This window comes from Grammomys surdaster, unplaced genomic scaffold (assembly GCF_004785775.1).
Source record: "Grammomys surdaster isolate TR1022 unplaced genomic scaffold, NIH_TR_1.0 125928, whole genome shotgun sequence".
NCBI lineage: Eukaryota > Metazoa > Chordata > Mammalia > Rodentia > Muridae > Grammomys > Grammomys surdaster.
The window spans coordinates 1291112-1315298 of record NW_021620751.1 but is presented as its reverse complement, the minus strand read 5'-3'; the positions used below and the strand labels follow the sequence as shown (position 1 = coordinate 1315298).

At 45.5% G+C, this 24187-nt stretch overlaps 2 protein-coding genes across 4 annotated transcripts in view; both read right to left on the bottom strand.

The window, feature by feature from the left end:
- Rufy3 (RUN and FYVE domain containing 3) overlaps nt 1-12605 on the bottom strand; it is a 77290-nt gene extending 64685 nt beyond the window's left edge. Inside the window, exon 1 of one of the 3 annotated variants that reach the window (XR_003709390.1) lies at nt 12206-12603. Coding sequence is in view for 2 of the 3 variants with exons in the window: in XM_028752581.1 (XP_028608414.1) it covers nt 12206-12533 (328 nt within the window). In the remaining variant the exon portion in view is untranslated. Of the gene's footprint in view, nt 1-12205 lie in introns of all 3 variants that reach the window. The other 2 variants (XM_028752581.1, XM_028752578.1) reach the window with 2 other exon arrangements.
- A 9474-nt stretch (nt 12606-22079) lies between these two features.
- Utp3 (UTP3 small subunit processome component) lies at nt 22080-23771 on the bottom strand. The gene has a single exon (XM_028752642.1). It carries the CDS (start codon nt 23552-23554, stop codon nt 22142-22144), a length of 1413 nt encoding a protein of 470 aa, XP_028608475.1. The 5' UTR covers nt 23555-23771; the 3' UTR covers nt 22080-22141.
- Between the last annotated feature and the right edge of the window lie 416 nt (nt 23772-24187).

Sequence of the window (24187 nt, the reverse complement as noted above, 5' to 3'; positions counted from 1 at the left end):
TTGTTAGGTCTAATGCCCCTGTTGTACAGTATGGAAAAATTACTCAATGGAATGACGTCACTCACTAAATTTCTGTTTTCTGTCAGGGACTTAACAAATGCCACAGGGATCTGTCCTGAGCATCCTGCAAAGCAGACACTGGTATCTCATACACACGAGGAACTGGCCCAGGACCATGTAACAGCCAGGGGAGGGGGCTCTGCTCCTCCACACTGTGCTGTCTAGGTGGCCTCACCCCAAAGCTGTGTTTTCTTTGACATTCTTCAACATCAGGTACTCGGGTAAGGCCCTCGGAAACACCCTCAACAGGAGCTTCAATTCCCTCATCTGAAGAGACTTTTTAAAAATCAGCTTTTCCAGCTCACACCCTAAAGTCTCCCAAACCATGTCTTCACCTGGCCACGTCAGTCCTTCAGCTTAGCACACTTAGCCCAGGTTTCTCGAGAATCGAATTTTTCTGAGAGAGAGAACCCAGGGCACATTTTTCCTGTTGTGTGGTGGCAAGGGCTAATGCAAATCCCCCAGGCACCATGACAGAGGCTTCACTTGGTCCCTCTGCCGTCACCTTGGGGAGAGAGCTGGAACCCACTTCACTGTGTTCCCTTTACTCAGGGAGATGTCTAAGTTAAGAACATATGACACATGCAGAAACAAGAAACAGGTAAATGAAGGGAGAATCGTCTTGTAAAATGGCACACTGCGTTATTTTAAATAAGCACTTCATGAGCCAGGTGGTGAAGGCCATGGCACATGCCTTTAATCCCAGCACGGGGGAGGCAGAGGTAGGAAGGTGGCTGTTTGAGGCCAGTCTTGTCTACAGAGTACATTCGAGGACAGCCAGGTCTCAAACAACAACAAGAAGACAAAACAAAAAGACACCCAAAAACCAAACCAAACAGAAAACTACTTCACTGCACAATTTCAATTCAAAGACTTAACCAGTATCTGTAAAACCACCGCTCAGCTGGAGAAAAGGAGCCCTGACCTACAAGGGGCTACACACTCCCCGTCTCTCCTGAACTGACCTACAAGGGGCTACACACTCTGAACTGCCCTTGCTTTCCAAATTAACTACAATTGTAACTGTTCTCAGCCTTTTCTTTCAAATGTTTATTTTTGTTTTATGTGTGTAAGGATTTTACTTGCATCCATCCATTACTTGCACACAGTATGTGCACCAGTTTAGTTCCTGGTTTCTGAGGAGGCTGGAAAAGAGCATCAGGTGCCAGGATCTGGAGTTACAGATGGTTGTAAGCTGCCATGGAGGTGCTGGGAACCTCTGCATGAGAAGCGTTTGGCAGCTGAGCCATCTCTCCGGTCCTCCCATTTAAGACACCTCTTCTGAATTTTGTGTATTATTATCTTAGAGCCAGGTGTGGAGGCACATACATATAATCTCAAGCACAAAGACCAAAATTTACATGGAGAATTTGAGGTCACCCTGAGTCCCATAGACCTTTTTAAAAAAGAAAGAAATTATCTTACTTTAAAAATTGGATCACAAATATATGAATGACTAAACAGTATATTTAGTTTTGGTTCTGATGAACTTTATAAAAAAAGATATATATCCCAAGCTTTTCACTCAATATTGCATTTTTACTTTATGTGTGTGTGCGTGTGTGCGTGTGTGTGTGTGTGTGTGTGCACGCGCGTGCGCACACGTGCGAGTGTATGCTACACACTCCTTCATGTGGAGGTTCTCTCACTGGAGTTTACCAATTAAGCTAGGCTGGCTGGCCGACAACCAGGAACACGCCTGTCTCAGTCTCCCTGTTTTACATAGGCCCTGAGGATTGAATGCAGGTCCTTATATTTGTAAGGCTCTTTACTGACTCATCTCCACAGCCAAACAACATGATGTCTGTACAGAGGCCCAGGTCAATCTCAGGTGTTGTTCCCAAGGTGCCATTCACCTTGTTTGAAACAGGGTCTCTCCTTTGGCCTGAAGCTCACCAAACAGGCTAGGCTGGCTAGACAGAAGCCCCAGGGATCCGCCCATCTCTCTCTCTCTCCAGTGCATACAGTATGCGTTACAACACCCGGCTTTTTGACCTGGACTCTGGGGATAAAACTGGCTCCTCATGCTTGAGTAGTAAGCATCTCACTGAGCTACCTCCCTAGGCTCCCCCTCTCACTGTGTCCTGGAGACAGGGTTTCCTGTAGTTCAAGGTGGCCTTGAACTCATGATGTAACTGAGAATAACCAGAACTTATACTCTGGAGGCCACCTGACAAGTTCTGAGATCCCAGGTCTGCAATACTCACAGCCGCTCTATGCTCTGCTGGGGATGAACACAGGGCTCTGTGCCTGAGTTGTGCACACGCCCAACTGAGCTCCGTCTCTCATCCCTCCTTTACTCGACATAGTTGTCTCCTGTGTTTAATTAGTTCCTAATCTGCACATAACGGCATCCTAAAAATCATCAATTTGTGGAACTAAATCAATTTGTAGATGCTCATAAAATTCTGTTTCCTAGCACTTCTTTCTGGGCTTACAGTTTCACAACTTAAGAAAAGTATTTTCCTATTTCACTATCAACTACTGGCATGAAAGGGTATGGTAAACTAGTTATCATCACGTGACTACTGTAGAAGGGCAAAACTATGATTATTTCAGTTCCCTCCCTCCCAATACCTTTCTTCTCATAACCAAAATCTACTAGGTTTCTCTGCAATGTCAGATTTCTTCAATCTGAGGCTTATAATAGGCTTGGTAGGCTTGTTGTCAGTTTGCAGATATTAACCAAACATGACAGTAAGCAATTATAAAATGATTACGCCCAGGAAGCTGAGTTATCATTATTTTGTCAGAAGTAAATACTACCAGAGGACTGCAATGTCTCATCTTTACTTATTAAAATTAACCAGCTTAAAACCAGAAATAACTTCTACCTTGGGATGTAGAACTGACTTCACGGCTCAGTGGCAGCAGGCAAGGGCTTGCTTACACTAACAGAGCAATCAGCAGCTCGCTACTAAGGTCTGTGGGAAATTTATCCTCCCAGTACCTCAATTTGCTCAGCTGTAAAATGAAACTAAATTACCAACTTTGTGGAGAACACAGCCCCATGAGAAGAAATTCACCTGTTTTGCATATTATTTATAGCTGTTGCTCAAAATAGTACCCACCAAATCCAGTCTCAGTAGACGTTTATTGGTATAGAAATGTAACGCTAAAGCACTCTCCATACATGAAATGGTATTTTCCACTGTTTTAAAACATCAACCTTTAAATTTTTTCAGTTCTAGAAATCAAACTAAATGTATGTCTTAAGAAACAAGATTCTAGCCAGGCAGTAGTGCCACACACCTTTAATCCCAGCACTCAGGGGCAGAGGAAGGTGGATCTCTGAGTTTACGGCTAGCCTGGTCTACATAGTTCCAGGGCAGCAAGGATACGCAGAGAAACCCTGCCTTGATTCTAGCAGGCTTTCCCCTCCCGTCCTTCCTTTTTGAAGAGGTCTTGCTATGTGGCCTAGGCTGGCCTCCTCTTACGATCCCCCCATGAGAGCTTCCCAGAGTGCTTTTTCCAGTATATATGAATCCGGCATTAACACGTCCAATTTAAGTGCAGTGTGTTAACTACTGGAAATGCTGAAGAAAAACCAAGGACGACACAAGAAACAACCACAGGTGTTCAAGAAGTTCCGTGGACTAGTCAGTAGTGTGTGTGTGTGTATACAGATATATGTATATGTATTTAATAGTCTATATATACAATTCTACCAAATTTATGACTTATAGATTTCATTCATTCATTCACTCATTCATTCATTCTTAGCAGATACAATTTTAATGAGTAGAGAAGAAACTCCAGATGGCTGTTGCCTGAAATGACAGGCCCAGTCTAGGCTGAAGAGTCCAGAAGCAGAGGGGAAGGAGAGGTTCTAGGCAGAGCTTACCACCTCTGCTATGGAAGCATAACATCCCCAGGGAGTCCTATGGCCACCACACAGAAGCTGAGCAGCCCCATTAACTAACGTTCATCCCGCCCCTTCCCTCTCTTTTCAGTCTTGGCTGGCTTCCAACTCTATAGACCAGGGTGGCCTTGATCTCACAGAGATCCACTGGCTCTACCTTTGTTCGTTCTTCACTAACAAATGAGAATCGTGGTTAGCTATTTCAGCATTAAATAAAATGATGTATAAAGTGCTGGCACGGCCCGTGGCACGGAGCAAGCAGAGAGCAGGGTTAGCCATCACCGGTACTGTAAGTGATTCTGCTTCTGAGAATGCTCAGAACACAGACATGATGCTCTTCTCATGATGTTAGATCTGTAAGGATGGGTGTTTACAAGAGTGACTCAGAAGAAAGCTAGAAGGAGATGTGCAGAGAGTAGAGCGGGTACTGTGAGGAAGGAAGAGTGAAAGGTTGGAATTTACCAGATATTACTCTGCAAATGACAGCAGAAGCAGAGGCGCTGTGGAGAGTCCCTAAACAGATTCTACAGTTACAAGAATCACATTCTGACCGACTTCTGCTTTCCCAAGCCTCTCCTCCCACCAATCTCTTTTCTTGTGCAAGTGAAAGGACCCCTACTCTTCCTTCAAACCATTACACCTCTGCCCCATCCCCAGCCCTCCCTACGTATGCTGCATGACTGTCCACTTGGATCCAAACAAGGTCTGAGCCAGGGACTTGCTAAATAGGCTTTTCCAAGAGGAACCCACCCTGGCCAGGGCCTGGAACATTTAGAAAGACTCGGGACCTTTTCACAACTATTCCAAAATAGCGTGATGCACACCTGTAACCCCGGCTAAGGAGGAGGAGAGGCAAGGGAACTGTGAAGCATAGCAAGTCCGTCTTACAAACACGGGCCACAACCATATTGATACCCTCTCTGGACCACTGCTCTGTAACCCTGAAAGTATTTCCTCTCATAGAGTTGCTTTTGTTTCATTCTGTGCAGTGACTGAATCCAGGGCTGGGTGCACGATCAGTATAGCTCTACCTCAGGCCCATTACAATTCAAGTCCTGAATGTTTACAGTTACAGTGTACTGACGTCCCAAAACAAATCTGAAAGCCTGTATATGACCTACTTAGCATTACTGGAAGAAGTTTTAACATTAATAATGTTTCGGTAGCAGTATACTACTTGTAACATAGTATTATTACAATAAATGTAAAATTCATTAAAATGAGATTCTAAGCCTGGTTGTGGTGACTTAGCCTTTAATCCAAGCAGAGGCAGGAGGATCTCTGTGAGTTCCAGAGCTCAGAGCTATATTGTGAGACACGCCCAACCCATGCATACACATACACATACACACACACACACACACACACACACACACACCAAACACCAAACACACCAAATATACAAATAAATGCAATGAATAAAAAAATGCACTGAAGTCCTCCTGTCTTGTAATCTCTCCTACTCTTGGGAGTTTTTCCTTACTTTTCCCTATTTTTAGCTGGGTTGTGGTGGTGCACACTTTAAATTCCAGCACTCTGGGAGGCAGAGGCAGTCAGATTTCTGAGTTCTAGGCCAATCTAGTCGACAGAGCAAGTTTCAGGACAGCTAGGACCACACAGAGAAACCATATCTTGAAAACACAAAACAAAACAAACAACACCAACAAAACCCTGAAACTGTTGCTGTCAATCGCATCTAACTGTCCCAGGCTGGTAGGCACCAAGGAAAGAGAAGGGGAAGGAAGGGGAGGGAGGCAGGAGAGAGACAGGAGAAAGGGGGAGGGACTGTCTGGGAGGACAGAGTGCTACATCTTAGACAACTGTGGAGACTCTGCAGTATCCAGAGGGCGAGCAGGAAGTGGAAAGTGAATATAAAGGAAATGGTGGAAGGAAAGAAATAGAGGCTTGATTTAGCTGCCTGCACCTCCAAAGCTCAGGATATAGTGAGTCATTTCAGCTGTGTGTGGAAAGGGGCCGACCACCTGCACACTGACTCTCCTGGGGTGGACCCCAGTTCTCTGGTGGACACACTTTTCCTCTTTGGTATGGGTGCATTTATATGCCATGTGACCAGATGGCATTTAATGGACCAGAGATGGTTTTGCTTTGTTAACCCAGTTGAAAACTAACGGAACAATGAATCCCAGGATTGCTACCGGGACGTTAATCCACAAGGGACTATGAAGAAAGTCATAGAAAGTCTTTAAAAAGTCTCAGCCAGGTATAGTGGCACATGCCTGTAGCCAACCTCAGCGTTCAAGAGGTACAGGCAGGAATGGGTCAAGTTCAAGGCAGTCTGGGCTACAGGAGACCCTTACTAAAAAAAAATTCAACAAAACAAAATAAGTCACAAATCAACCTGTTTCAAAAAAAAAAAAAATGAGCATGAAGACTCATGTTCTGATGATCTGACTGCTCCTCTAAAACCCCTAGTTTAGGCAGACAGTTCTGAATCTACAAAACACAGTACTTCTACCTTTTCAAAATGTAGACAAGTATACAGCAGATTTGAATTATAGACAATATATACTCCACTCCTAGATAGGTGTATTTTTAAATGACTATGAGCAATTAAAAACCAAGAAATTGGGATAGAGAGATGGCACTGGCCGCTCCTGCAGAGGACCCAGGCTTGATTCTCAGCACCCACATGACAGCTCACAACTGTCTGAACTCCAGCTGCAGAGGGTCCCATGTCCTTTTCTGGACTCTTCGGGCACCACACAGGCACATGGTTTAGGCATACATGCAGGGAGGATACCCATACACGTAATATAAAACTGAATAAGTCTTTTAAAAAAAGAGGGAACAATAATAACATATATTCATGGAAGACAAACTTCCTACATATATAAAATCTATATATACACATAAAACTGTAAACATGAAATTGGTTTGCTGTGCTCAAACACCTGTTCTGGGACACAGTTATAAATCTAAAGGTTCCTTGCACATATTCTGGATTTGCAAGTACATGCAAGAGAATCAAGCTCATTTCCGGGAACCAGCTATGGTTGTAGGGGGTGATACTTAGAAAAGGGCGCCTGGTCCAGCTTGTTCCCAGGCAGCTGCCATGTTCCTGCTGTGACTAGCTAGATGCGCAGGTCCTGGCACCAAGACACCAGCATGGGGGATTGGCAGAGCCATCCCCCATTTTGCATCCACAAAGCTCAGCTGAACCCCAGACAGTATCTGCCATCCTCTAAGTACCCGGTAGAAATGGGACTCTTAAAGCTTAATGATTTTCTATTCAGAAATGCTCAACCAACAGGATGCTCACACAATTAGAGTTGTTACCCAATATCTAATCTTTTGATAGAAGTTGCTACCCAGGACAGCTTTCAACCCATCCGTGGTTCTCCAAGATCCACAGCCTCCTTCCTCTCCTCCCCTCCCTCTCTTTCTTCCCTCCCCTTCCTCTCCTCTTCTTCCAGCTTCACCTCCTCTTCTTTTTTTTCTTTTTTTTAAATTGTTTTCACCTCCTCTTCTACTGCCTAATCACTGAGCTCCACTGTGAATACAATGTAGTAGAATAAATATCCTGCTACACACGGTCCTCGTTGTTGGGTGTTCTTTGAAAAGGGTACTCATAATGTCTCTTCTGAGATTCTCCCCCACCCCTTTCATCCCTCTTCCAGCTCCTTCTCACTCTGTGAGTGAGAGGCATCTTGTATACTTCTGTAATTGAAAGAAAATGACAAGAGATATTGTTCTTTGCCATCATCTTAAACATAACTTTTGTTGTTGTTGTTATTTTTTTTTTTTTGAGACAAGGTTTCTCTGTGCAGCTCTGGCTGTTCTGTATTCACTAATTAGAATAGGTTGGCCTCAAATTAGAGATCCTCCTGTCTCTGCCACCTAGTGCTGCTGGAAGTGCAACTAACCATAAATAGTTGCTGTAGCTTTGGGAGTTGGATAAAGATAAGAATTACTGGCCAGGCAGTGAGGCACTCACCACTCACCTTTAGTCTCAGCACTCTGGAGGCAGAGGAAGGCAGATCCCTGAGTTCAAGGCCAGCCTGGTCTACAGAAAAAAAAAAAAATTACAAACAGAGGCTGCCAATGTTCAGCCTTCTGACTTTGCTACACAACCTTGCCATTTATAAAGTTCTTGCTGAAGAACTGTGTAATCAAGTTTATAGAACAACCAATCAACTAACCAAACAACAACAACTAGGCCAGCAAGATGGCCCAGAAAGTAAAAACAAGCCTGAGGATCCTTGCAACCCACAGTGGAAGGAAAGAACCAGTACCTGGCCTCTACATGCACGCCCACTTACACACAGCTACACACACTGTCCCCCTTGCTACGGTAAAATACCATGACAAAAGTGACGTCTGGGAAGAAAGGGTTTACAATTCCAGGTGAGAGTCCACCACTGTGGGAGGGCGAGGAAGGGATTTGAAGCAATTAGTCACACTCACAGTTAACACAGACCTTCTGTGCTCATACTTACAAAGTGCAAGATCCCAGCAGGGAACGGCATCCCCAGAAAGAGAAGGTCCTTCTCTGTAATAAAGGGAATACCTCACAGGCACGCCCATATGCCAACCTGATCGACATAGTCCTTCCCTGAGTCTCTTTTCCCAGGTGACTCTGGATTGTGAGAAGTTGATAATTAAAACTCAGCATGCCACCTCCAAAGCTGGCGTACAATTTTGTGCTGTCTACTCACAAGATTGGTAATGTTTTAACAGAAAAAGGAAGACGTTTAAAGTTAATTGCAAAACAGCTGATCAGAAATCACAAAAGCTCATAGAAGAGAGAAAGGATACCATGAAATATGAACACAGACACATGATTGTATGAAAAAGTCCACCCAATTCAAAAGTGTGATATCATGTGACACTGACCACGGCGGGGTGTCGCTAGAGGGGCCCACAGAACAGAAAAGCGCTTGGCATGTTGAACACTTGTACCATAAAACGTGTGAGCAAAGGCAGCAGATCTATGTGCTATTTCCAATTTTATACAATCAGTTTTCAAAAGGACAGTAGAGAAAATAAAACTTAAGAGCGAGAGTCTAAGCAGACACGGTGGCGCACGCCTTTAATCCCAGCACTCAGGAGGCAGAGGCAGGTAGACCTCTGTGAGTTCTAGGCCAGCCAGAGCTGCACAGTGAGATCCTGTCTCAAGGGGAAACAAAGAATTAGGGTATGAAAATCAAACAGACTACCAGGAAATATTTGGAAAGGAACTGAGAATGCATCATGGCCTATCAGAAGCCTTCTCTCAACTCTTTATAGACATTGTAGGCTATGCAATTTAATGCTACATGTCGCCACAAACTCTGAAACCTTTAGGCTAGGTGACCACTTCTATTTGGACTTTTATTTTGCACTTACACTGTCATTTAACAACAGAGCTTCCCAATTCAAGTCATGTTTAAAAAAAAATCAGCACAAGACAAAGGTAGTGTGGGAATGCCTGCAATGCCACTGAGAAGGTAAAAGCAAGAGATCAGGAGATTCGCTTCACTCTCGGTCACAAGGCAAAGCTGAAGCCACACCTTAACTAAGTGACAGCCTGCCTCAAGGAAATAGGCACGCAAGTGCAGTCATAACTGTGAAAGCAAAGCCATACTATCCCAACACAGTGTTAAGGCTAGTACATCTTACACATGTTTGGTACATGCATCAGGAAGTTAAAATTGGGTTCTGAGGGTGTGGGTGCACACACTTACAAATCCCAGCATCCCAGAGGCTAAGGCCAGAAGACAACTTCAAGGCTAATCTGGACAGTCTGGCAAAACCCCGTCTAAACAAAAGAAGAAGAAAGGGTTCTAAGCTGAGCTCAGCTACCACGTAGTCACTCAGGGTTGAGTCTGACTTCATGTACTGTCCTGGTAATAGAAATGAAAACAAAAAGCTGGGGCTGGAGAGATGGCTCAGCAGTTAAGAATAATGGTTGTTCTTCCAAAGGACCTGGGTTCAATTCCCAGCACCCACACGGCAGCTCAAAACTATCTGTGACTGGAGTTCTAGGTGATCTGACACCCTCATGCAGACAGACATCCAGACAGAACACCAATGCACATAAAATAGAATTAAATAAATAATAAATAAATATTTAAAAAAGAACAAGAAGCCTTTTAAAGCCCAGCAGTCAGGAGTGTTCCAGATCATTACAGAAAGCAGAGTTAACACTGACTCTGCAGGGCAACAAGGGAGTATTTTTATGCACATTTATTTATTTTTTGACATTTGCACGGGTTATTTTATTTTTTCTAAAAAAAAAGAATATTTATAAGAATACACTGTTGCTGTCTTCAGACACACTAGAGGAGGGCATCGGATCCCATCACAGATGGTCATAAGCCTCCCCCACCCCAAAAGATGTAGTCAGTATGTTTTTGCTAGAATGCACTGTGAATAACTAGTCTGTAAAAGCAGTGGAGGAAGGAGTCATAAGTTTTATACCTTGAACTATTACAGGATAAGTTAACTCTAAGATGTTTATGTGTTAACAAGTCATTCCATAGACTTGCTAGCACTGTATGGCAGCAGTATAACATCATATTCATGATCGTGGTGACTGAGTGTTTGCCTGGCATTTGCAAAGTTCAACCCCAGGGACTTAAATCTTCCCTTCCTACGGTGATCACGCTTAGCTCCAAACTTAAAAAGTAAGGAAATCCAATCTTTACTGAACAGGAAAAAAAAAATCAAACAAACTAACTGGGATTCAAACAGTCCCTACAATTGATACTAGTCAGCGGATTAAAAAAAAAAAACTATGTCAAATTATGTACAGCTGTCGCATGGAGAACTGTTGTTAAAAGAGCACCTCCTTCATTCTGTAGTGATGTGGTTATAACAAGAAGAACACACAGAAATAGAAAAGGAACAAAAAAGAGGCTGTACAAAGAAAGCCTATTCCTTTGAAATGAAGTGTTCAGCATGAGGAATCTGCCTACCTCCTCTGCTGCACAAATGATCTACAGAACTCTCCTATCTCGAGATTAGAGCACACAACTCAAAGAGAATCATTGTAAGACTCAACCAGGTCAATCTAGGACCACTTTTTTTAGATAAGAAGAGAGATAACACTGGACTTTCGCTAGCTGAATCCGGTAGTTCCTTCCGGCTAACCCCTACACACACCATCTCAGTTTTGGACCTCTCATGTTTGATTAAAGAGCTCAGTCATGGAAGACAAGGAATCTGGGTCATGCTCGCTTCATAAAACTGTTACTGAAAACAAAGAATGTAATAAGTCTAATCTTCAGCTTCCTCGGCTGAAAAGGGGGTAGTCTATTACACTCACAGAGACTTGATAGCCATGATAACTGTGGTGCATGAACACAGGACACATTCAACAAATGTTTATCCCTTCCACTGGGTTGGATGGGGAGGCAGAAAAAGCCAAGTCAGTTTCTTGGCAGCAGAGAGCTGTCAAATCAAGATCTGCACCGTCAAGCTTTAAAAACAAGGAGGGAGGGGAGCCTCACTTACCCCCCGGGCAACTTTCCCTCCCTTTTCAGAATTCCTACCTATAGCAAGGTATTTGGCATTTTACAGCATCTGAGTTGTCAGAGGTATTTTCATATCTTAAGGTCTTGTCTTTTTAAACCATCCCTGATACTCCTGTCTTCTCATTATACACACTCACAGACCCCGCTCAAGGCCAACAGCAATAAACATGTGTTGCCTAAAACATTACCGATGGGGGTTCGCTGCTTTTGGGGGGCTAGAGTGTGGCCATGGCTTTAAGGCGTGGAAGCGTCTCTCTGACAAAAGACACAACACTGGGAGGTGCCCTTCCCAAGCCACACTTTCCTTTCCCTTCCTCTCGCGTACCTCGGGACCATTTCTTGTCTCACTTGGGTGGGGTGGGGATGGGGGGTCACCACTTTCACTCATGGTTTTGGGGAACGCTCTTTAAAAATCTCCCTCCCCGGGCCGAGGCCGCAGGGCGGCGGCGCGACAGCCACACCTACTTGGCCACCGCGGCTGGGAACCGGTGGGGGCGCGTCAGCCGGTCCCGGACGCCAGCTCCGCGGTTCCTCCCGGAAGGGCGCCAGTGCGCGGCGCCGCCGGCCGGCGCCAGGGGACGCCGCGGCCCCAGCACGTGGAGGCCCGAGGGGGAGCGAGCTGGCGGGGCCGCGGCCTGGAGCGACCGAGGGGTGGACACCGCCGAGGGGTACGCCGCCGCCCCCGCCCCCGCGCGCGGACCCCACCCCCCGGCCCGCGCGGCTCCGAAACCCGGCGAGAGGCGGAGCTCCACTGAGCCCGTCCTGCTCGGCCGGCCACCGCGTCCCCGTCCCGGTGCCCAACACTCACGGTGCTTGCCTCCGCCGCCGCTGCCGCCGCTCGGGTAGCTCAGCAGTAGGAAGGGCAGCGGGGAGCCGGGCGACGGCGGGGTCCTCCAGGAGCGCTGCGGTGGCGGGCGCGCTGCGAAGCCCGCGCCTCCATCGCCCGGGTAGAGCAGGAAGAAGGGGGCGGCCACCGGCGAGTCCGGCTCCGAGGGCCCCGCCTCGTCCTCCCGGTCCGCGCCGCGGGCGGCAGCACCGCGAGGCTCCAGCGGCTCTTCGGGACGCCGCTCCCCGCCCCTCTCCGGGTCCTCGCCGCAACTTTCAGCAGCCGCGCCGGGCGGCGGGGACTCTGCCATCTCGCTCGTGGCTTCGCGGTGCAGCCGCTTCTCCAGGCCCGAGCCCGAGGCTCACGGCGAGGATCGGATGCCCCGCCGTGCCCGCGCCGCCGCAGCCGCAGCCGTCCGCCGTCCGCTGCCGCCCGGGCTCCGCGTTCCGCCCGCCCCGCCGGGGCCCGGCCAGCTGAGGACCGCCCCGCCCCGACGGCGCGGCCTGCCCAGCACCGCCTCTGGCCCCCGCCCCGCCCCGATCGCCGCCCCCCGCCGCGGCTCGGCGCCCCTAGGGGGCAGCGTCCTCCTTGTCCACTCCGCACCTTCCGCTGGGCTCTGGCGCGCCGATCCCTCCTGATCCCCGGGCCCAGAGTGAGCCGGGCCTGGTCCTCCGCCGCCCGGCTGGCCCCTGCCGGTCAGGTGCTTGAACCGAGCGGCGTTGTCGGTGTGTAACCGCCAACTTCGCGGGTCACGGGAGAGAGAGGCGCAAAGATCTGGGCCAATGCTCTGTTTTTTAAAAAAGATCCCTTTACCCCCTAAGTATTAAACTACGGGTTGCTGTTCTCACACTAGACCTTCAACGGGTTGGCTCACGGTTTTGATTCAGGAACTTTATATAGGATAAACTCGAGGAGACAATAGCCTTCCCACCGGTTTTTTGTTCCATGTTCTTGAGGGCGATTTAGAAACCGTCGTGTTTGCTCTTACTTTATTCCCCAGTTTTCCAGAACTGCAGGTGCGTGTGGGTGGGCTAAACCAGCTAATCCAGACTTTATCAGACACTTGTCTGTTACAGGTTGATAGTTTTCCCTTTCGTAGTGTCTGTCTTTTGTTAGTAAATTAGCCACCGTTATTTTATTTCAAATATTTAAATCGGAAAGTAAACATTTCCCCCAAAAGAAAATTCTCAGATTTTGTTTTGTTTTGTTTTTGTTTGTTATTGTTTTTGTTTTAATCGAGGATGTAGGCAGATGGGCTCACTTGAAGCCCAAGCTAGGCCGGCTTTGAAATTCGTGCCTCGGCTTCCAAAGGGTGGGATTTACAGGCACTGCATGATTCCTCTTTCGGGTGGATTGCTCACTGATTAGCTTTGAATCACAGATTCTTATGGACTCAAACAGAAATCGTTGTCTCGATGGTTTGGACACTTGCTTCCATCTCCTATAAGTTTTTCCTCCGGTAAAGAAAGTGAAACTTTTCAGAAAGAAAATCATTTTCTTATTCTCTGAAAATCGCTGACTTGCTACTAGAAATGATCATGGGACTTCTTTAATGCCAGTCTTAAAGTTTTTAAAACAAGGACTATTTGAAGAGGAAGTGTTTACGAGAAGCTAACTCTAAACACCCTTGGAAAAATAACTAATAGCTTTCAGTTGCTGGTATTTCCTTGACCCGTTGATCTTAGTCCTTCTGCCTAAGCTATTTGTCCTCTTGTGTAAAATTATTCATAGAGATTTTGTAAAGGTTAAATAAGAAACCTAAGTAAATCCTTTACCGCATGGCCTAACAAGATTGACTAGTTACTACCTACATGTCATCGTTTTGACAAGACGATGTTGTTTGTTTTGAGACAGGTCTCACCATGCAGGCCAGGGTGCTGACCTGGCATTCACTACTGAGACCAGGCTGAACTTGAACTCACAGAGATCTGCCTACCTCCAGACTGCTCCAACCGCAGAGGTGGATTAAACCTGTCTAGCAACGTGTAACTTTAAAAAAGAAAAATCAAGTAAAAGCATGTTGAGTTGGAATAAGAGTTTCCATCATGTCTCTGGTCGTCTTGGGAGTTGAGTTTGTTTTTTTGAAGATGTATTATTTACCTACTTAATTTTACATGCATGCCTGTGTCTGTCTGTGTTTATTCCATGTGCCCAGGAGGCCAGAAGGCAGTGTTAGATCTGGAGCTGGAGTTACAGGCTGGGAACATGGGGCCTCTGCAAGAGCAGCAAGCAACTTGAGTGATGATCCATCTCTCCAGCCTGTTGTTGTTGTTGTTTAATTAAGAAAGCTGGGGGTGGGAGGCGAGCAGTGTATTGGTCACAAACTCATAATCTTCTTGATCGGAACCTTGAATGCTGGGATTACAAGCATGCACCAATATAACCCAGCTCATTTGAATCTTTTGAAAAGTGTGAGAATCATGATAAAGAAGTTTGCCTCCTAGGAATTGCAAATTCTATTAAATAGGAAAACACAATGCTTATGCTTTAGTTGGGCTTCTTATTTTGTTTTTTCATCTAGAAATTCTTTAAGAATTTATTCTTGGGCTGGAGAGATGGCTCAGTGGTTAAGAGCACTGATTGTTCTTCCAGAGGTCCTGAGTTCAATTCCCAGCAACCACATGGTGACTCACAACCATCTGCAATGGGATCTGATGCCCTCTTCTGGTGTGTCTGATCACAGCAACTGTGTACTCACATTCATAAAATAAATAAATCTTAAAAAAAAAAAAAAGAATTTATTCTTGCCAGATCACATCCTAGAGGTGCTTTGCAGTATTTCAGCACTGTGTCAGGGTCAGAGATGACAGCATACCCCTGGGATTTCAGCACTTGGAAGACTGAACTGGGTGAGAGGATCATAGTGGGTTGGGACCACCTTTAACTACACAAGGAGCTCTTGTCAGAAGGAAACAAGCAGACAAACAAATATGCCAGTCTCAAGGTAGAAGAACAGAATTTCCATAAGTCATAGTTAAGAAGGCAGGTAAGCAATAAGGGAAGTCCCCAAACTCAAGTCTGAAAGAACATCTAGCCCCATCTCCTGAGCAAGCTGAATGAATGGCAGGTGACAGTCCTGTGAGAAATGTGTTGTTTATAACCCCTTCTATAAAGAAAGAAAAGAAACGCTGTCTGGCTTAAACAGGTCTCCCTTTGCTATGCTGAGATATAGCTATAGAAACAGTGACATGCTGTGGAATCCTGCATTGGATTGTTTTTTGTGCTTCTTTGCTTTTAATAGTGACTCTATGCTTTGCTACCGCTAATTAAATGACAGTGTAATGAATACAAAGGATCAGCTGGAATATGAGGCTTTAAAATGTATAGGCAAGGCTATTTATGGACTTTTTGCCTAAAAGTGGCTGGTACTCCGAGTCCCTGGTTTTCATATGCTTTTAGGATTTTGATCAATAATATAATCATAGCTATGCATCAGCATTAGTGATCTACGTAATGGGCTGATTCAGCTGCTACACACAATTACAGAGGCCAAGATAATAAAAACAAACTTGAACATGTCCCTTCTGGAAAGGGTACAGAACATCTCCCTGCACTTATAAAAAGTGACAAGGTCCAGTTCGCTGTGATCAAGACTCTAGCTTTGTGTTCTTGTGAAATAAAGCAGAAGGTGCCTATCGGTTTTAGTCATCCGTGTTTGAGTTTCAAAGACTCTGGGGATCTTAAGGATAGATATGTATAGAACAGCATATAAACACTTTTAGAGATTAATGCCATGGATGATAATGTATTTTTAGTATAAGCTTCTTAGTCTGCGAGTCAGAAGAGCCAACACTTGGGGAGAGTTGATAATCTTTCAGTATAATACATAAATTATTCTATTTTCATGTTAAAAATCAAAGAGGAGTATTTAAAAAAAAATTTATTCACTTTACATCCCACTCACTGCCCGCCTCCCGGTTACCCTCTCCCACAATCCTTTCCCCCATCCCCCTTCCCCTTCTCCTCTGAGATGGTGGTGGTGGGGCACTGGGTATCACCTCACCTAGGCTCATCAGGTCTCTTTGAGGCTAGACTCATCCTCTCTCACTGAGGCCAGACAAGGCAGGCCAGCTAGAACATAGCCCATGTACAGGCAACAGCTTTTAGAATAGCCCCGCTTCATTCATTTGGGTCCCACATGAAGACCAAGCTGCACAGCTGCTCCATATGAGCAGGAGGCCTAGGTCCAGCCCATGTATGCTCTTTGGTTGGTGGTTCAGACTCTGAGAGCCCCAAGGGTCCAGGTTAGTTAACTCTGTTGGTCTTCCTGTGGAGTTCCTATCCCCTTTGGGGGCCTGCAATCCTTCCCTCCTACTCTTCCCTAAGAGTCCCCAAGCTCCACCCCATTGACTATGGGTGTCTGCATCTGACTGACTCAGCTGCTGGGTGTAGCTTCTTAGAAGACAGCCATGCTAGACTCGTGTCACAAACATAACAGAGTATCACTAATAGTGTTAGGTATTGGTGCTTGCCCATGGGATGGGTCTGAAGTTGGGCCGGTTACTGGTTGTCCATTCCCTCAGTCTCTGCTCCATCCCCCATTCCTGCCTTTCTTGTAGACAGGATAAATTTTTGGTCAAAAGTTTTGTGGGGAAATTGGTGTCCCTATCCCTTCACTGGGGATTCTACAGGAGGTGGCCTCTTCAAGTTCCATACCCCCACTGCTGTGAGGCACAGCTAAGGTCACCCTGTTGATTCTTAGGTGCCTCCCCTATCCCAGTTCTCTGCCTCTTCCTGGTGATGCCCCTACCTCCCCACTCCTGTCAGTTACAGATTTCCATTCATTCTCATGGTCATCTGGTCATCTCCTGTCCATCCTCACTCCCCCCATCATCCCCTTCCCCTCTCTCACCCAGCTCCCTCCCTCCATCTGCCTCTTGACTATTTTTTTCTCCCTTCTGAGTGAGATTCAAGCTTCCTGGCTTGTGCCTTACTTCTTGTTTAGCTTCTTTGGGTCTGTGGAGTGTAGCATGGGTATCCTGTATTTTACAGCTAATATCCACTAATAAGTGAGCACATACTATGCATGTCCTTTTGGGATGTTATTCTCAAGCTCCATCCATTTGCCTGAAATTTTCATGATGTCTTGTTTTTGTTTTTTTTTTTTTTGTTTTTTGTTTTTTTTGGTTTTTCCAGACAGGGTTTCTCTGTGTAGCCTTGGCTGTCCTGGAACTCAGAGATCCGCCTGCCTCTGCCTCCCAAGTGCTGGGATTAAAGGCGTGTGCCAACACCGCCTGGCAATGTCTTGGTTTTTAATAGCTGAGTAGTACTCCATTGTGTAAATGAACCACATTTTCTGTATCCATTCCTCTGTTGATGAGTGACTAAAGCTGTATGAACAGAGTTGAGCAAGTGTCTTTGTGGGATGGTAGAGCAGGTTCTGGGCATGTGCCCAGGAGTGGTATAGCTGGGTCTTGAAGTAGAGCTATTCCCAGTTTTCTGAGAAACCACCAAATTGATTTCCAAGGAGATTGTACAAGTTTGCACTCCCACCAGCAGTGGAGGAGTGTTCCCCTTTCTCCACATCAAGAGGAGATAGTTTAAAAAGCAAATTCAAGCTCTGAAGTCAGTAGCATTTTTGGGTTAACTATACAAATCATTTTTTTGCATCTCTCTGTGCTACACACTGTGGCACATTACTATTATTTGGAGACAGGGTCTCTCTATTATGTAGCCCCCAGCTGTCCTGGAAGTTGCTGTGTAGACCAGGCTGGCCTTGAACTTACTCCTATCTTCCTTTTATGAAGATTATGTTAGCAGTAAAATTGTCTCCCTTGGGTATTCTGTGGAGACCAGAACTGTGAAGCATTCAGAGCTCTGCTCTGTGTGAGTCTTTCCATGTTGTGTTTAGTATCTTTTTGGGGGTGTGGTGCTAGTAGCATCTTACCTTTATACAGCCCCGGCTGTCTCTGAACTATGTACCTAGGCCAGCCTGGAATTCGCAGCAACCTCCCATCTCAATGTTGCTGAGGTGATATAGTTGACTGGTAACTTCACCTTGTTTTAAATTCTCTCTCTCTCTCTCTCTTTTTCCCCTGAATCTCATAGTTGCATTTGCTTTGTGCTTTAGTCTTTACATGTCAGCCTTATTGTGAAAGACTCATATAGCTGACTTCCCTGCTTCTGGCTTTAATCCCTTCCAGTTCTGTTTCCTAGGCCAGTTTTCAAAGACTCTGGTTGCCTTCTCTCTCCCCTTAGGACTACTGCCTGAGCTCAGTAAGCGGCTAGAGAAGGTGTGTCTGTGTGACTTAACTCCTCCTCTCCAGGATTACCTACCTTGCTTCCCATTCTTGCTTTTGGCCTAGCATACTTGGCATTCCTTTGGTTGCTATCCCTATTACTCTCAACTTCCTGCCAGCATTTTGCTCCAGTAGATACACACCTTTTCTCCTCTTCCAACCTACAGAGCTTTATGCTCCCCGAGTTTTTGAGGCCCAACAGAATCTTTTCTTAGTAGTTAATTACTTTTATTATAGTCATGTTTGCTCCCAAAGTTGACATCTTTATTATGTTTCCATTTTGCAGTGCACACGATTGCTTTAAGTTCTCTGATGCCTTTCCTTCTGAAAGCATATCAAAACTCTCGAGGTTTAAAAAAATAAGTCAGTTTTTATTCCTATTAAGGAATACTCAGCACAGTAGAAATAAAAGTCTACAATTGGGCTGGAGAGATGGCTCAGCGGTTAAGAGCACTGACTGCTCTTCTGGAGGTCACGAGTTCAAATCCCAGCAACCACATGGTGGCTCACAGCCGTCTGTAATGGGATCCAATGCACTCTTATGGGGTGTCTGAAGACAGCTACAGTGTACTTACATATAATAAAATAAATAAAAACCTTTGGGCTGGAGTGAGCAGGGCTGGAGCGAGAGGAAGAAGGGGGAAAAGAAAAAAAAAAAAGAGTAACTTGCAAAAAAAATGTCTACAACTGACCACCTTATAAAAAAATTCAAGGTATTAATATTAATACACTTGTTGATTTCACTAATCTCATTTACCTAAAGCACAAAATGACCCTGGTTATTTATTAACCCAGAACAAAAGAAACATTCCCACAGTATATCTAATTTCCCTTTTTTGTTTCTCGAGTCAGGGTTTGTGTGTAGCCCTGGCTGTCCTGGAATTTGCTCTGTTCTAAGCTGGCCATGAACTCAGAGATCCATCTGTCTCTGCCTCTGGAGTGCTGGGATTAAAGGTGTGCACCACCACGTAGGCCTTTAATATAGGGCATGAGTTTATGGCCAATATTGGTCTTGAACTTGAACTAATGGCAATCCTTCTGCTCCATCCTCTCAACACTTCAGTTTTACCCTGGTTGTCTTACAGTTCTTGGATTGACCATACTCTGCAAGCAGTCTACCACTGAGCTCAGTCTCCCTACCCCAAATAATTTTTTTTTTTTTTTAACCAAACTCCATGGGTTTCTGGTTTCATGGAGCCAAACTACTTACTGACAAGGTATAAAATGTGATTTCTTCTATAGTTCTAGAGAAAAAAAAGTCCACTGTAAAGTATTCTCTAATACTATCCAGCTTTAGTTTCTTACCTCATTCCTGTAGTTAACAGTCTACCTAACGTTACTTAACGCTGTAGCCTAGGATTTTGCAGTGCTCCATCTGAACCTCCTGGAGTGCCTGTTAAAGCCAGAGCCTCCTGGGGCTCACAGAAGCTGGCTGAATAAGCACGCACACTATAAATTTACCAGTGGACTCCTAGGCATTTTAGTTTCAGAAACTTTTATGGGCCAGGGATGTTGGTAAACTGTTATCTACATAGCAAGTTGAAGGCCAGCCTGTTTTAAGGCCTCAACCCTCAGACTTATATTACTTAAATGGCTGTAACAATCATTTAATGTTCAATTTGAGGAAAAGGTAAAATAGACCAGATGCAAGCTCACTGGTAAAAGTGGAGAATATAAGCTCATCTAACCTGAGGCCAAACGCATAATTGTTTGCCCATGTCCGTCCTTAAGTATAATTGAGTTTTAATCAGTCTAGCTAGCCTTGAACTACGTTGTGGAGACAGGGTCCCATGGAGGATATTAACTTTCTACTGATAACTGAACACTGACGTGACAACTGTGTAACTGATGTTCTAAATATTTCATGTATTAGTTCACTTAATTCTCCTAAGTCCTCCAAAGTAGGCACTACTCTTGGCCAATAGTGTTTTAAGTAGGCAACCTGGCCTTGAATTGCCATATCCCTGAACAGCATCTGATCATGACACTTCCATTTCAATTGCTGGGATTATATGCTGACTCCACAGAGTCTAGATTAAGAGGTAAGCAGGACTGAACTCAAGGCCTCCCTGGAAACCAGGCGTTATACATCCTCAGGCCCAATTCCCATGTTTTACACAAAATAACAAAAACAGAATTGAGGCACACAGACACCAAGTATTTTGTTTAAAGTCATAGCTACTAAATAAGACTATGGTTTAAAATTCGCCGGGCGGTGGTGGCACACGCCTTTAATCCCAGCACTTGGGAGGCAGAGGCAGGCAAATTTCTGAGTTCGAGGCCAGCCTGGTCTACAGAGTGAGTTCCAGGCAGCTAGGACTACACAGAGAAACCCTGTCTTGAAAAAATAAATAAATAAATAAATGAATAAATACAATTCAAGTGGTCTAATGAGTCTGCCGGTAAACAGTTATCTTAAGAGATGAAGAAAACTCAATTTACTCAAAAATCACCCAGGAAACTTCAAAATTTATGCTTTTCTACATCACCTGAAAAGGAGTTAAGCTCTTAAGTTAACAAAGCTAGGTTGAAATCTTGCCTATGATGCATAAAACTTTGTGATTTTTGAAAACGTTAACTCTCTGCCCCAAATTTCATTTTCAAAATGTGGATAATAGGGCCAGTGAGATGCTTGCACTCGGAGGCCAGGGCAGGGTACCTTGGTGCCTCCCCTATCCTCTCTGCCTTATTGGTCCCTTTCTGAGCTGGAGGCTTGCTTTTGGCTAGCCTGGCAGGCAAGTGAGTTATAGGGACCTATCTACCTATCTCCACTTCCCAAACCTGGGGTTACAGGCACAAGTAACTGTTTCTGTTGTTCGGGACTCAAACTCAGGTCTGCATATTTGCAGAACAAGGGCTCTGACCCACTGAATCAGCTCTTCTTCTCAGTTGTAGCCTCTTCACCTGTGACCATTACAACCGCATCATCTTTGTTACTGTAAGGATGCTAGACAACTGCATACAGCCAGTTTAACCTTAAAATCCTTAGCAAACTGAGAATCAGCATAAGTAGCAACCACAGCCAATCACCAGCAGAGGGGATATGGAATTTCTACATTATTTACCATAAAAAGAATTATTAAAAAAAAATACAGTCGGTGTAACTATCTTTTCCTTTTTGTCACATTTAGCCAAGCTGCTTTTTAACCACAGATGTACAGAATCCATCTTAACATCAAACAAACACAAAAACAAATTCTGCTCCAAGAATTACAATTGAAACCTGTTAGGTTCCTTTTGCAGGCTATCTTACAACAAAACAAACCAACCCCCCCCCCAAACAAAACAAAGACTGTCAAAGGTACATTCTTTCCATATGAAAACGTACATAAATTTTCTAGGCTAACATTTGCTAAAATATTACACAGTATTTTTTTGCCCTCCAATTACAATTCTTAGTAGGACTTTAATGGGCAAATAAAGTAGCAACCCAGGGCTGGAGATAACGCACTTGTACGAGTGCTTGGTTAGTTATGCACAGGTTCCAGGTTCAAATTTCCAGCACCCAGTACAAAAGACCACCTAACAAAGCCCAAAGCAACCACCCCGGTATTTCCCTGTTGACAACAAATTTTAAACTTAAAAAAAAAAAAGGTATTACACACAAACACAATCACTTTACTTCAAAACACTTTTATTGACCTAAAATAATTGCTAAAAGCTAGGCCAAAGAGCAACTTTACTTAAGCTTAATGCTCTTTTTAACTCCAGCACGAATGCCAGAGAGTTCACCACTATACCGCTGTTCTTCTCTACGGACTTCACGAACCTGGCCTCTTCTTCGAATTTTGGCTCTTCGGAACTTTTCCCTATGCTTCACTCTGGGATTTCTATCAATCTTCTTTCTCCTGGGTGTAAGTCCCCTATTTTTAGCAATCTGGTAGGTAATGGCTCTCTTTGCATTTTGTTCTTCGAGAGCCTGTTCTTCAGTACTGTTTTCTTTCTTTCTCTTCAACTCTTGCCTGTCTTCCATTTCCTTGTAGAACTTTAGTGCAGCCTCATCAAAATCAGTATCATCAGTCAGGTCAACATTAGCAGCAGACTGCTTTACAGACTTTGGCTTGGTTTTGGTTAATTTTGCTTTTGGATTGAGTTCTTTCTTTACAGCACCATCCTTGGCTGAGAGCAGGTGACGGATTTCAGAGGACAGTTTCTGATCCACAACCGACAGTTTGTTGATCAGATTTCTGTAGGTAACAAGCCTTTCTATAACAGGATGTCCATGTGCAGGGGCTCTCCTGGCTTTTAAGATCAAATAAAAGCTAATGTTGGCGCAATAGTTCAAGTAGAGGTTATACTTAGTCTCCAGGTATTGGCTTCCTTTTCCAGGTGGAATGACTCCTTTCTCCACCAACTGTAACAAGGGCTCTAACTCATCCTTCACTTCTGTCAACTTGGCTTTGAGGTCTTCTATCAGCTCTAAGAGCTCTGGTGATTCTTTTCTCAGCATTTTCAGCTTCTCTTTTACCGAGACTTTAGCCAAATCCTTCACAACCCGAGTCTCAGCTTCCTCTACCTGGGGAGCCGGTTTTGCAAAGGCCTCCACCCAAGCGACTCCAAAATCATCCTCTTGCAGGGTTTGGGCCAAGCGCCGCTGAATTACCTGTGCCTCCTCCTCTTCCTCTCTCTCCTCCTCTTCTACTTCTTGCTGAGTCTGACGGCCTCGGGATTTGGAACCATAGTCTGTATCATAATAAAGCTTTTTTCTCTGACCCCAGGACAAGCTAGGATCCACAGAGGCCTCAGCCTCACTCTGCACGGAGCTCCCACCATCATCATCATCCTCCTCGTCATCCTCCTCCTCCGAACTCTCTCCATCTTCGTCGTTTTCATCATCAACATTTAGAGGTAGCACCTCTTCCTCCTCATCGCCATCCTCCTCCCCACTGTCGACCTCGTTCCAGCCCTTAGCCAGGATTGCCCGAGATCGCGCTTCATGGAACTCATCTACCTGGTCTTGGTAGTAGCTAGAGTCCCCTGGAGAGGGCGGCATCCCTAAATCGTCCTCATTTTCGTCCGTGGCGGTGCGACCCGCCTTGGCCCGCACGGCGGCCCACTGGGCCGCTCCACGCCGCCGTGATCTCTTCACCATGGCTCACCAGCGGTCTCCGGTTCCCCAGCGACGCCGCAACTTCCGCCACTTCTGACCTCCGCGCAGGAACGACGATGACAGCCAGCAACCAGAACCAGCACGCTACACGCCGCACTGGTGGGTGACGACCCGATAAGAGCCTGGGTAAGGCCGGCTTCCTTCCGTTCCCAGCGTGCTCTCCACACAGGGCGCGTGCCTGAACTTCCGCTCGGCCCCATAAGCGTAATCCCTCCGTGCTTTTTAAAAAGCCAGTCCGTTCCGGCGAATTAAAATACTTCCGGGTAGGAACGCTAGGCTAAGGACCTTCCGTTCCGCCGAGCCTTTTGTGGCGACTTCCGCGCTCTCTCACTCGACTTCCGGCGTGAAGCCGGAATCCCGCCAGCGTCGCCGCAAGACAGCCTGCAGCCCACAGAGGGCGCTGGGCCTCTACGTCCCCACGCGTCGGCAGGGCGCCCAGTGGGCTACGCTAGACAGTTTCCCAGCTCGCGGTTAGTTTTCTCCGTTTGCCGGAGGGGACGTTAGGCAGGTTTTTTTTTTTGTTGTTTGTTTAGTTTTTTTTTTTGTTTTTGTTTTTGTTTTTTTTTTTTGTCTTTCTTGACTTCTGAAGCGGGGCCTCGCCATGTTGTCCAGGCT